Source organism: Charadrius vociferus, unplaced genomic scaffold (assembly GCF_000708025.1).
Source record: "Charadrius vociferus isolate BGI_N301 unplaced genomic scaffold, ASM70802v2 scaffold413, whole genome shotgun sequence".
Classification (NCBI taxonomy): domain Eukaryota; kingdom Metazoa; phylum Chordata; class Aves; order Charadriiformes; family Charadriidae; genus Charadrius; species Charadrius vociferus.
The window spans coordinates 473,377-485,980 of record NW_009647738.1 but is presented as its reverse complement, the minus strand read 5'-3'; the positions used below and the strand labels follow the sequence as shown (position 1 = coordinate 485,980).

The window sequence follows — 12,604 nt, the reverse complement described above, 5'->3', positions numbered from 1 at the left end:
GGGGCGGCGGGGGTGAAGCCGGCGGGTGACAGTGTGGGGGCAGGAGCGGCAGGCGGCACGGGCCGGTGCAGAAGGAATCCTGTGTGGCTTCCGAGTGCCTCCTCACCAAGTGCTGAGGGATTTCATGGGCATCGGCACACACACGTAGCTGTTGGACATCTTGAAACAGGCAGGACCTAAGGCCATCTCTTCCAGGTGGCCAGGGCTTGCTTGGGTAAGGTGGGAGAAAATGGGAACATCGTGAGCAGGCACTCAGCACGGAGGCGTCCAGGCTCCTTTGCAGTCTGCCAGGCAGAAATGTGCTTTTGCTTCCTGACTGCTGCAGTAAACAACAGATTATTTTTTTAAAAAGTCTCCTAGGACATTTTTTCATCGGAGCAGGGACTGATTTCTACATGTGTAGAAATTTTGCTACCTTGCTTCCCACAGCTGCACTCCACTGCTCCTCCACTGTGACCGCATCTCACCGGATGCTGTTTGGTTGCAAAGTCTGAGACGGGATCAACCTTGGTGTACAAATGGCAAATATGCAAAAGGGAGCCTACAGTGAGGGCAAGTTAATAGTCATTTAGTTTGAAAGCGTTAATTTTCACACAACATACCCGATCCATACATGGGGATGCAGTAAGGGAGGGTGCTTATTCGTGCCACAGCCATTTGAGGACTCAAAGTTCACTGTCGGGAATTATGGTCGTTGGGCTAACCATTAAATAGACCTAGCAGTTTATAATGCAGTTTTGGCTCTGTAACATTGTAGCCGTTGAATATTCAAGGTTTGGGTACTGTACTGCAAAATAATAATAACAACAATAAAAAGCTTTGATCTTATTTTTAATCCTTCCTTTCTCATATTGAGTGTCTATGTTTTAGAGGGAACAGAGAAAAATATTTAAGATAAAATTTACTTTGTATCTCAAAATTAAGAAATTCAGAAAAACTAGAGACAAAAGACCAGAACATTTCTCTGGATTGCAATGACCTGTTTTTAATCCCTTTCCTTGTGCTTGAATCCAATTACTGTAGTGCTGAACTGGAAAATGGAAGAAACTGTGCTCCAATGACCACCTTAGGTTAAAAAAAGTGAATGCCGCAGTCACAACAAACTTGCAGACAAATCCATTATCGATAAACTGTTGCACTTGTTAGTATAGGATAATTACAACTTGTTATTTAATATGTGTCTTTAAGATCAAGGAGATATATGTGTATTTCAAAATTCAATAAAATTTGCTACTGAATTCAAAATGAATCAGCCTGCATTTTGATTGCAAGCTATAATACTCTTGTAAACAGAGGTATATAACAAGAATCCACAGGCTTGATATCGTCAGTATAATTTCTGCACGATTATTCCCTTCTTTCTTTCTGCTTGTCCCTTTTCTCACACTAGCAACTGACCCAAGTGAAGTTTAAGCAATGTTTGCATCAGTTGTGTCACAGCTTTCGAAAAATGCCACTCCTTTGCCTGGAAGGATGAGTGATGAAATCTGTCCTTGAGATGACATCAGTGTGCAGCAAAGTTCCAGGCAAATCCCATGACATGACATAACCAAAATATGTGTTCCTTGTTTGCTGGGGGATTTTTTTTTTTCCATGTAAGTCCTCCTTCCTTCACGGGGGCTTCATTCTCACGTGCAGTTGGTTGTACAGACTGCAGCGAAACCCGTGCGAACTGGGACTGCTACGGGCACAACGCTCCCCTGCCTGGTCCTTTGGGTGCCTTTGGTACCAGGACACGCTGCTTGTGCCTCATTTTACTCTTCAGAAAATGCTACTAAGCATTTCCCGATAGTCTGGTCAGGCTTTTTTTTTTACAGAGGATTGGTTTGTTTGGGTTTTGTTTGTTGTTTTTTTTTTGTCTTTTTTTTTTCCAAAATTTTGGACAAAAATATTACTTTTTAAAGCTGTTACACCATAGTTACTTTTCATTCTACTAATGGTTATAATGTAATTTGAGTAGGGTGGGGTTTTTTTTTGCATTGACAACCAAAAACTGAAGAGCAAGAACACCTCCCTTCCTCCCTCCCCATCCCAAGTTCTGAATTACCGTTAAGTGAATGTTCCTAAGCCATTTATAGGGACTAGAAATAATTAAGACAAACAATTTAAGCAATCAAGTTTGTCAGATCTTACAGCCTGTTTTAGCAGTACTTTAAAAGCCATTCTGTGATAAAAGACCTTTTCTAAACTATATCAAGAACTAGATTACAGCAATCTTTATTGGGGTTGTTCTTGTTACAACTAATTGTACAGTCACACGAATATACAGCAGTGAACTCCATGTGCAGAAAACCAAAGCAAATATTGAACCTTCCTTAGTACAAATTCGGAGACCCAGATCCAGGAGCCTTTAATCAAAATCTCAATTAACTTCAAAGAGTTTTACTTGAGTAAAAATTGCAAGCAGAATCCAGTACAGAAAAATTACCATTTTAATTGCTACTAGTCTGATTAAGCGATTCAACTTCCAGTTGATGCAAGCACTTACATTAACACTAAAAAATTATTAAGGGTCATTTATATTCAACCAAGTCTAACACTGCCAAAGATTTTTTTTATTTTTTTTTTTTTCCAGAAGACTGCAGCAAAGATCAGCACAGCTTCCAAACAACCCAGCACATCCTTGAAGAAATGCTGCTCGACGAAGCTTCAAGAAACGACCTTGCAGCAGAAGCAAGCCTTGGCAGCCCACGAGCACGGTGCTGCCACGACGCCGTGCCGTCACGGGAGCTGGCAGCCGTGAAGAACCGTACTGCCGACGCCGTTTGCGATGTGTGGTTGACTGGGTGGGTGAACTGGCCTCTCTCTCTCTCTCTCTGCGGTGCTGTATGTCTAATTATCAGTAGATGGCACTCATCGAGCTGCTCTGCAAGCGCAGGTCCATTTTATACACAGATCAGGGTTTGGGGCAGGCAGCCTCCTAACACATCACAGAAATAAAGGATGGCTATCGGGCACGGTCAGTGCTGCCCTGGACCGGGAGGCCTGCCCAGAGACCCGACCTGGCTTAGCGAGTGGAGCGGGCTGAGGCACAGGCAGGATGCGCCGAATATCTGTGCAGTTAAGCCCAGAAAAACGACCCTGTTGGTATGCCCATACCGATTAGTACTTTTAATGTTAGTTTCTTAAAACCCACGGAAAGAATGCGGCGGTCCTCTGCTGCCAGTTGGCAGCTCCTCGGTTTACCCGGAGCCCTTGCGACAGCAGCCAGCAAACAATGTGTTTAAAGCTGCAGTTTTTCTGTGCGTTTCTCACCTGGCTCTGATCTGCTCCCAGCACAGGGATTTCCTGACAGCGGATGGATGGCCGGTGAGGCACAGCCCCAGCCCAAAGTAGTGCTCTGCCTCCAGGGATTGCACAACGCACACAAGGAAAACGAACATGGAAGTCCCCTTGCCTTGGCCAAAGGAGCTAGTCCTAGGAGACAGAAGAAAGATCATCTGGCCCAAGCTCAGGTCCCTCTGAGAGCTCTGGTTGGGGTCTGCCGTGAAGAAAAATACCTCCTGTGAGTTCAGTGTTATTTCACTTCCCCTCTTAGCCCCTTTTGGCCCAGCTTGGGGCTTCTCCACCCCTTACAAGGCATACATGACAGTTGTCTACTTCAGCCTTTCATCCTCTTTACATCAGAGCACGCAGCATTTCTCTTTCATTGTGGCCATGCCTTGGGCACAGGTCTGAGGCACCTGCAGTACCATCTAAATGGGATGGTAAGCACTAAATCCCAGACTGTGATCCTCTAAACACCGCACAGCTGGCACTTGTCCCTTAGTGTCACCTCAACTTGGTGGGCAGCTCAGTTTGCCCCTTCACCTTGGCTCACACCCAGGTGTGACTGGGAACCACTGGGCAGGTGTTTCTTCCCTGTCTTCCTTGAAGAGCTCAGCTACTTCCCGGAGCAGGATCAGTGCAGAAAGTAGCAGCTACCATTTTTCTTTAAAAATGCCACTGGAAGAGGACTACTTGTTTTCTTACCTGTTAAACAATAGCTCAACAGTTATAGCACACACCCAGCAGTGCTGGTGATCAAGGTCCAGTCCCTCCTCTGTCTTCAGGGCCATGAAATCCCACTTTCTGGGAGAATGCCCCAAACACCAGATTATTATCTATCTCAAGATCAAGGGGAGCGCACATTTCACTCACTGGAGTTGTCTCACTTGGTGCAAGACAAATTCAGAGTTCACTGGGCCAGGGAACAGGTGTGACATGTCTCCCCTTCATGGTCATTTTCTTGAGCAAGAAGAGATCTGTGTCCCAGTCCCCATCCCTGAGTGTGTGTACACGTTATCCACTGCCTGACTCATGCAAAAGACGTAAATGGGTCCTAGTGAAGGTGCTGAAACACTGATCTCTGCTTTCCAAGATAAACACTTAGCGAGAGAACAGCCTTCCTTCTCTCTGGGCCATTTTGACTGCTGAGTACTTCTGTGTCACAGCGAGAGGGAATTACGCTGGTTTGGTACGAAAGTACACAATTCAGATAAATTCCTCTATGGGAAGCTGCAGTGGGATTTTCAGTGCTCTGAAGCCTAGACTTGAAGTGTGGGTGGGCAAGGGAAAATAAATGCTTTTGTGGTTTGGGGTTGGTTTTTTTTTTAATATTTTTGTGGTTTCAATGAAATTGAGTTTTGTTGTTTCAATTAATTTGAGTTTTGTTGTTTTAGTGAAAGCCTGACCATCTGTGGACATATGATATGTCTTTGAAAAGCCTTGGCTCCCACATGCTCTGTAGAAACTTCATCTGTTCATGCTTAAAACTTCCAAAGACTCCCACTCTCATGTATGATCCCCTCATGGCACCTCCTGCCTGTGGAGCATCCAGTCCTAAAAATGTTTCTTTTCACAGAGGACTATTTGCATGAGACAGCGCATGTCCCCTGTTCCTCCCACTGTGAAGGGGTCAGAGTTGCACTGCTCGCTTTCTTCATGCCTCAAGCACTCCGAAAACCTTGAAAGACTTAAAAAACAGGTATGGGGCCAGAGTCTGTTTCACACTTAGCTGAGGGTTCAGAGTCTGTGCAGTCCGTGGCGTCACTGGCATTTGTGTTCAGATCTCCTGCTTTGATGCCAGAAGCTGGCACCCAGCCTTCATGGCAGGACGCATCTGGTTTATGCCCTTGGGATGCCGAAGCTAGGAGGTGCTCTTCATCCATATGACAGGCATACCATATTGAACCATGCCATGCCATGCCATGTGGGGTAGAGCAGACTAGGCTGGTGGAGAGAGTGCATTACAGTCCCTCCAGGATGAGGAGAACACCTAGCTCAGACCTCCCACTTTCTAGGAGAGAGCTCTGACCACACATTTACATGCATGCCGTGCTCTGCCACAGCACCTTTACAAGAGGCCTCTGCTCTGGTGGGTGCCTGACCTGAGAGAATGTGAGAGAAGGTAAATGGAAGGAGGAATGAAGGAAGAATGCAGATCCCTAACTCCTAAGCTCCAGGGAGGGATTGAGCTCTCACACATTTTCTGCCTGCTGCATCTAGGCAGATCCTTGTCCTGGGTGATGGTTTGCCCCTTGAGATGCCTCCTTATATCAGCAGAGGCCAGAAACCTGAATGCAGTACTAGGAGGAACTTCGACGTCTTCCTCTCTGGGTCTGAGAAGACAGTTGCGACCGGCACGAATCTTGCACTTTGTGTGGAGCATTCATTCTCCTTCTCTTTGATGATTTCCTACGTAAAAACCATGCACTGCCTGTTTCCCAAGGGAATGTCATTTAGGCCCTTTAGAGCCATTCCTGATGGTCATGCCTGACCACTGCCCTTACCAATCAAATGGAGTCTACTTCTGCCTCCTAAAAGATGGGGGTTCATGGCTTGTCTCTCAGGAGGGTGACACAGACAACAAGCCGCTGAGCCCCAGGAGGAGGGTGCAGGCTGCAACACCCTGCACTGTGTCACCTCTCTGCCCTGTCCCTTGGCAGCAGTATTTCCAGAAGTGATACGGAGAAAGGAGCTACTCTGATTTGTTACTCAACCACTCTTGACATGTCTTGTGCATTCAGGCTTGGCAAAAAGCTGCTCTGTGACTGGTCCACAGAACCAGATTAGTATTATCTGTTGCCTAACAGCTGGGTTGCAAGGATGGAATAAGTAATTTTTGAAGCTCTGGGAGAGGGAGGAGAGGCATTAGAGAGGAATGAAGTGCCCTGAGGAGCGCTTTGCCTGATTTCCCTGCACGCAACAGAACGCATGTGGGCTCTGAACGGCGCTTGTTCATTAGGTGGCACTACAGGCCCAGGATTTCACGGGTGAGCACAGTCTCAAAAACGCTCCTTTGGGTCTGAGCAGGGGTTTGTAGGCTCAGATGCTTCATTGCCCTATTTGCGTATTATTTTTTTTCCTGGGGAAACACGCTGTCCTGACAAATCCTGGAAGAACACAGAAGTGGTATTGCAAAAGCAAAGCAGCGGCAATCAAGACTTCCGATTCAGCCGCCCGGGCCTGAAGTCTCCAGGAACTGCACGAAGGAGGGGGCTGGAGCTGCTTGGGGTAAAACCCGTGCAAAGGAGCTGCAGTCCACCCGTCCACCCTGGCTGCACCAAGGCAGGGCAAACGGCAGCGCTGTGGGGCTGCTGCTTTCCCCTGAACCGGGAGAAAGCCCGTCCTCTCAAAAATCTCATCCTTTCTCCAACAGCCTGCGAAGAGGTCTCTAAGGCTGCTGGTGATCCAGAGAGACATGGTCTTCGAGGAGAGGGCACCATGGCACTGCGCTTGTGCCTCCTGCCTCTGCTGCGGGGCCAGCAGTGATGCCCAGCACCGGCTCCAGGGCCTGGAGCTTTTGAGTAGAAGACACCCAACATGTCTCGGGTTGTGCCTCTTCCACTGAAATGTCCTGAGCTGAACTGGGGTAGGGAAGGTGCTTGTGTTGTCCTGCAGCCATCCTGGCCACCTTCTTCCTCACCTTGATTTCCTTGGCATTTCCTTGCGTAAATGTTTATACAAGTTTTCAAAGCCAGGGAGCACATGGGCAAGATCCGGGAGCACTTCCCTTGAACAATTTGGTTTAAGGTGTTCTAACACCCTCCCCCAGTGCTACCAGTTATTCCAACCCTGGCTCAGTCCTCCCAAAAGCCCGGCTCTACCAAGGCACACCTGACTTGGCTGGCAACTGCCACGGCTATTCCCATCCCAGCGCCCCACTAGAGCCAGGTTTGGGATCCTCCATCCCAGCTGGCAGCTTAGTCATTCTCCAGCCGCGGGTCAGTAACCTGCAGCCGACTCAGTGCCCCTCTGTCTGAAACTGAAAGATAAATGCCCTTGAAATCTGAAGTAACCACGATAATTTTATTTTGAACAGGAAAATGTACTGTTTTTTCCCCTTATCTAATTGATTAGGAATGTCAAATATTCTTTTCTGTACACCGTGCATGCCTCTTATTTATGTAGGAAGCAGCTGGTCTAGGGATTGAGCCAAGCACTTTTTTTAACTAGAAAAAAATAAGCTTTCTTTTGGGGCTGGGGGGGTGGGTGTCACTGTATTTCATCGTGAGTTGACAGATAGAATCCATCTCTCTGCTTTTCCCTCTGCGTCCTGACATGTCTCTGGGAAACGCTCACCACGTCCCCGCTTCAAAGACAACTGCAGGTGTCTGGGAGAACAGGGGCGAGGAGGGAGCGCTGGGACACGGTCAGGCCAACGGGATGTTCACAGCTCAGCAGCCACGTCTGGGACTCGAATGACACCAGGAAAAAAAAAAATAATCTTGGCTTTTGTCTGGGTAGATTTCTGTCCACTTCTATTTCTGCACATTGCTGAGCAGTACTAGATGCGGCAGTTACTATCTAGAGGATGATATTAGCTTTGCGTCCGCGTGACTCTAAGTAATTCCTTTCTGTAATGGGCTTAAAATGGAGTGTATGTTCCCATTTTTCTCAGAAGGCAGTTACGCTTCCCATCTGAAATCATGCAGCCTTAGACTGCATTTCAGACAGTTTTCTTAGGAAGAACCTGTAGTTGCAATGTAGTTAGATTTGTTGCTGAGGAAATCTGATTGTCAGATACAGCACCGTCTACTTGCAAAACCCGATGCAAAGACGCTTCTTGGTACAATTTGGTCAAAGGGGTAACAGAACCCCCCTAAAAGATGTAGGACTGTGTAGAGTCACTAGTCAGCATAACACCTAGAAGTTCCTGCAAAGAAAGTTGCCAAACAATAGAACTGTTTTGTAGGATAAACATGTAAATAATTTAAACAATCAATGTTATTAGCGTCACCATAAAGCTGTCACTTTGGATGTGCCTCATCCCAAAGCAGCCTGCTGCAGCTCCGCATGACCACGTCCAGTAGTTTTGGGAGTGGATAGTTTGTTAAAGGGGGATGTACAAAAGAAGCGGTAGTGGAAACACTAAGTAAGGCCACATATTGCATGAGGAATGTAAACATGTATTTCCAGTAACACCTCTGCTCACACAAGGTGAGAGAAGTGACGGGTCATACATTGGTGGATCACTCAACCAGCAATCTTTCATTCAATATAGGGTTGGCATCATCTGCAGGAGGTCTACACCTGAGTAGAGGGAGCTGGGAGATGCCAAATCAATGGGGTAGTGTCTTATGTCTCCTTTTAAAAACATTCACGTGACTTTTCATTACTCAGATGTGGCTGATGTCACCACCGTTGCTTCCCACTTTCTGTGATGCAGATCAGCTTGCAGGGTTTTCATCACACACCCCAGATGTGTACCTGCCTCCATAACCAAAACAGGATCTTGCTGGACTTTGCCATTGTAGTTAGAATAGCAGCCACAAATGGGGTGCAAGTTGGGGAGAAAATAGAGCTAGAGGTGGACCTTCACAGTCGAAATAGCACATATTCCCTGTGACAGGTTGCTATGGGAAGCCATCGTTCTGATAGTCACCTTGAAAATACCTCAGCCTGGTAAGTTGGCATGACACTGCTACCGGCTTTCTACAGGATCACATGCGAGGTGTCCCAGGACCAGCCAAGCCCACCACTTTCCTACATAGGCCTCCAAGCTTGAGTGATGAAGTCCATTAAAAACAGTTTGAAGAGCACATTCACAGCAATATTGAGACAACCTGGGCTATCCTGATGTGAATAGTCCCCTTTCTTTATCCTAGTCGTGTGGCGTTTCCAAGAGCCATTTCAAAGCTGAACTCGTGGTTGTCATTAGGGCAATGGCCAGAACGACTCTCTGTGCCTCAAAGCTGAATATTCAGCAGTAACTGAGCTGCTGAAGGCAGCTCGATGGGCTCGTAGGGATGAGGCAGCTGAAAAGGCTTGACTTCACCTGGTCTGGCAGGAAACACTGGGATTTGTTTAATCAGCTAGCCAAACAACCTCCAGCACCTGCTCCCTTAGCACAGGAGGCCAAGCAGCAAACATTTTGCTGGATAAAAGTTTCCACCAAGTTCTCACCGGTGGGCGGGAGATCTGCTGGCAACGCTGCTCTCCACCACCGAGACCTGTTCACAGGGGCTGACCTGGACATAGAGGCAAATATGGTCAAACTGGTTGCTCCCACCAGACGTGAGGACACATAGGCAGAGTAATTTGGGCTAAATCTTTGGGTTTGGCTGTTCCAGGTTTTCACTTGTGTTATCAGGCGCTGGTGAATTGCCAAAGGTTTGGCGGCCGATAAAAACAAGTGCGGTGCCAAATCCAGGGAAAACCCCACGCTGAGAAGCAGGTTGCTAGCCCCAGCAACTCTTCCCTACATGTTTCAAGGTCCCCGAGGGACATATTCTTTGACAACGCTGTTTGAGGACGAGGCATGCTCTGCATGTTGAGCAAGCTGGATTTTGCTGAGGCAGTAGTTCCCATGATCAAATTTTAGCACTAACTGTAGTCGTTAAATAAATCAAGACGGGAGCTGTGTTCTTGGACTTGCTGCTGCTTGTCATACACTGGCACATTGTTCTCCTGAGGTGGGATTCACTGTGCTTGGTGTTTGCCAGCTAAAAATTAAGCACCTTAAATTGAGCTGACTGAAAATGAAGCAGTCAAACACTAGCAGCCCTTGTCTCCTTCTCTAGACAAAGGAGAGCCTTGAGCACTGCCACAACATGATTCAGCCCAACCTTAAAAAAATTAAGCCAGGGAATTGAGTTGCTCTCTGGACTTGCCCATTTCGCTCTGTTGACTATCGAGGGAGCTGAGACAGCTGGCTAAGACTTCAGAGCCAATGTTTAGATGTCCGCTGCGAGGTGAATCCCACCGTTGGCCAAGAAAGTGAGCTTTCTGCCCTGGTGAGCGACCAGAGTTACCACCACACGTGGACAGGTTTGGGTATGCAAGGAGGGCACACAAACACAGGGGAAGTACAAAATTCAGCCTTCTGTGGGGCTGCGTGCTGCATCCCAGCTCTGCCCCAGTTTCCTTCCTAATGACCTCCCACTAATCCATCTCCAAAACCTCTTTGACATGGCTAATGCCAGAAACCGTCTTTTGTTGACCAAGAGGTTACCTGTCTGCTGATGTGACTGACCACATACACCCTGGAGCAGGGGACAGGCTTATCTTCTGGGCGGGAGAAGAACAGAGCAAAACAGTGCCAAGAAGATGTCACCTTCACTAGGCATTTATTATTACCCAGGACACGAATCCCTCACCCAGAGGACCTGGCGTTTGAGCCCAGGCAATGCCGGTAGGTGGGACCTTGGATCTGGCTTTTCCAGATTGCCTCTGGAATGTCAGTGCACAAAGTCAATCCTTGAAACAAATGAATTCGCTCAACTTAGGGCGTCAGTGGACATGTACGTCAAATGCCTGCTTACACCTGCCATCTGCTCCACCACCGCAGAGTCTGTCCCTCTTTTCTGGTGCCAGGACAAGGCTGGCCAGCTGTGTGTGCTGTTGGCTGAGCGCTGAGCCTTGTCGGAAACAGAGAAGTGCCGTGTCTGTGAGCACCCAAGGGCTACTGGGTCCATCATGCCCAGCAGCCTGGGTCCTCATGTAAGAAAGTAGAAATCTGGGGAGACACGTGTACAGCTGAAGTAATGCCATTTTGTGTACAAAGACCCCGTTTTGATTTTTAAAAGGGCAGCTCCTTTCTTTCTTGCACCTGCTATTTAATCAGAAATGTCAATAATCCTCAGACAGAGAGATATGGATCTGATCAGCCCCTTGAAGACTGTTGATTGACACTGCCAACAAATGAGAGGCGTGGTGTCTCAGATGCTAGATTTCTCAGGAAAGAAGTTAGAATAAACAAAAACAGTTTTACTTGTATTCATCCGCAACACGGACATTTAAATACAGCCGGTTGGGTGCCAGTGACACTGTCATTGGGAAGAGAAATCCCGAAGAAAAGAAAGCTGAGTGCGAGCCAAATGGGAACTGAAGAGCCAAGGTGCAAGCAACAGGGGTTCCCCTCGTCCCAGCCTGGAAGCCTGGCCAGAAATGTCATGAAAACGTTCATCCCACGCGTGATGTATATTGTTTCGTTATTCTGTTTTACTTAACTTGGCTATAAATTGATGTATATGATATGATGGCTGTGATTAGCTTGTATGGATATCTTCATAGCTTGGGTATGGCTACATGGGGGTGGCTGGGGATGGCTACCCAGCTTACCTTGAGGAGATATTATCCTGCAAAGCGCCTAAACCTGGGTCACGCTGGTGGGAGGGAGAAGCGCTGAGGAGCTCTCCCCGCTCCCCGCAGGAAAGCTGGGGGGCAGCGGGCGGCTCAGACGCAGGGCCCTCGCTCCTCCGCGGTGCTGGGAACGGGCGATCCACGTCGGCGGGGATGAGCAGCAGCCCTGAAATGCTGATGCTGCCATCGTGACGGGAACCATCCGCACTGACCGACCCCCGTGCAGTGGGGGAGAAAAACAAAAACTGGCCCAGGAGGGCCTTGTTGCGAGAAGGAAGTATTATTTAACGTGCATTGTGTTGGGAAAGGAAAACAAGGGTTCTGGCGCCAGGCCAGGTCCATTGGCCTCTTTTTTTTTTTTTTTCTTTTTTCTTTTCTTCTGGGTAATTGTTCTAGCAAAGCCGCTTTTTTTTTTTTTTTCTTCCTAAGGGCTGGTGAGTCACCCCGCAGCAATGCGCGCTGCCTTTCCACACTGACTCACCCCGCTGCCCCGCTCTCCCGCCTCTCCCTCCTGCCTCCCCTCGGGGCTCCGGGGCAGGCGAGAAGCCCCCTGCTCACCCGGTGATGCAACCCACACACCAGTGGCGGTGGCGGTGGCCATGGCCATGGCCACCGCCACCGCCACTGGTGTGTGGGTTGCATCACCGGGTGAGCAGGGGGCTTCTTGCCTGCCCCGGAGCCCCGAGGGGAGGCAGGAGGGAGAGGCGGGAGAGCGGGGCAGCGGGGTGAGTCAGTGTGGAAAGGCAGCGCGCATTGCTGCGGGGTGACTCACCAGCCCTTAGGAAGAAAAAAAAAAAATAAAAAAAAAACTCCAGCCAAATTCTTTCGGGGAGGTAAACAAGGTCACTGCAGCGCGGCGAGATCCTGTTTACCTGAGACAGGACGTCTTTGCAGAGCCCGGGCTGGAAGCGGGGACGCGTTGACATGACTCAGGGCGGCCGACGTGGGGAGATGGGGCTGGGGACACCGCTCAGCCCGGGGGTCCCGACTTCAGCGCAGCGAGGAGGGGGTGACCCCCTGCCCTGGGGCTGGATGGTCT

At 48.6% G+C, this 12,604-nt stretch overlaps 1 protein-coding gene across 1 annotated transcript in view; it reads right to left on the bottom strand.

Moving 5' to 3' along the window:
- Window positions 1-12,172, bottom strand: part of CBX7 (chromobox homolog 7) — a 22,233-nt gene extending 10,061 nt beyond the window's left edge. The window contains exon 1 of the mRNA XM_009881880.1: window positions 12,047-12,172. Within this exon, the coding sequence (XP_009880182.1) occupies window positions 12,047-12,172 (126 nt within the window). The remainder of the gene's footprint in view (window positions 1-12,046) is intronic.
- Between the last annotated feature and the right edge of the window lie 432 nt (window positions 12,173-12,604).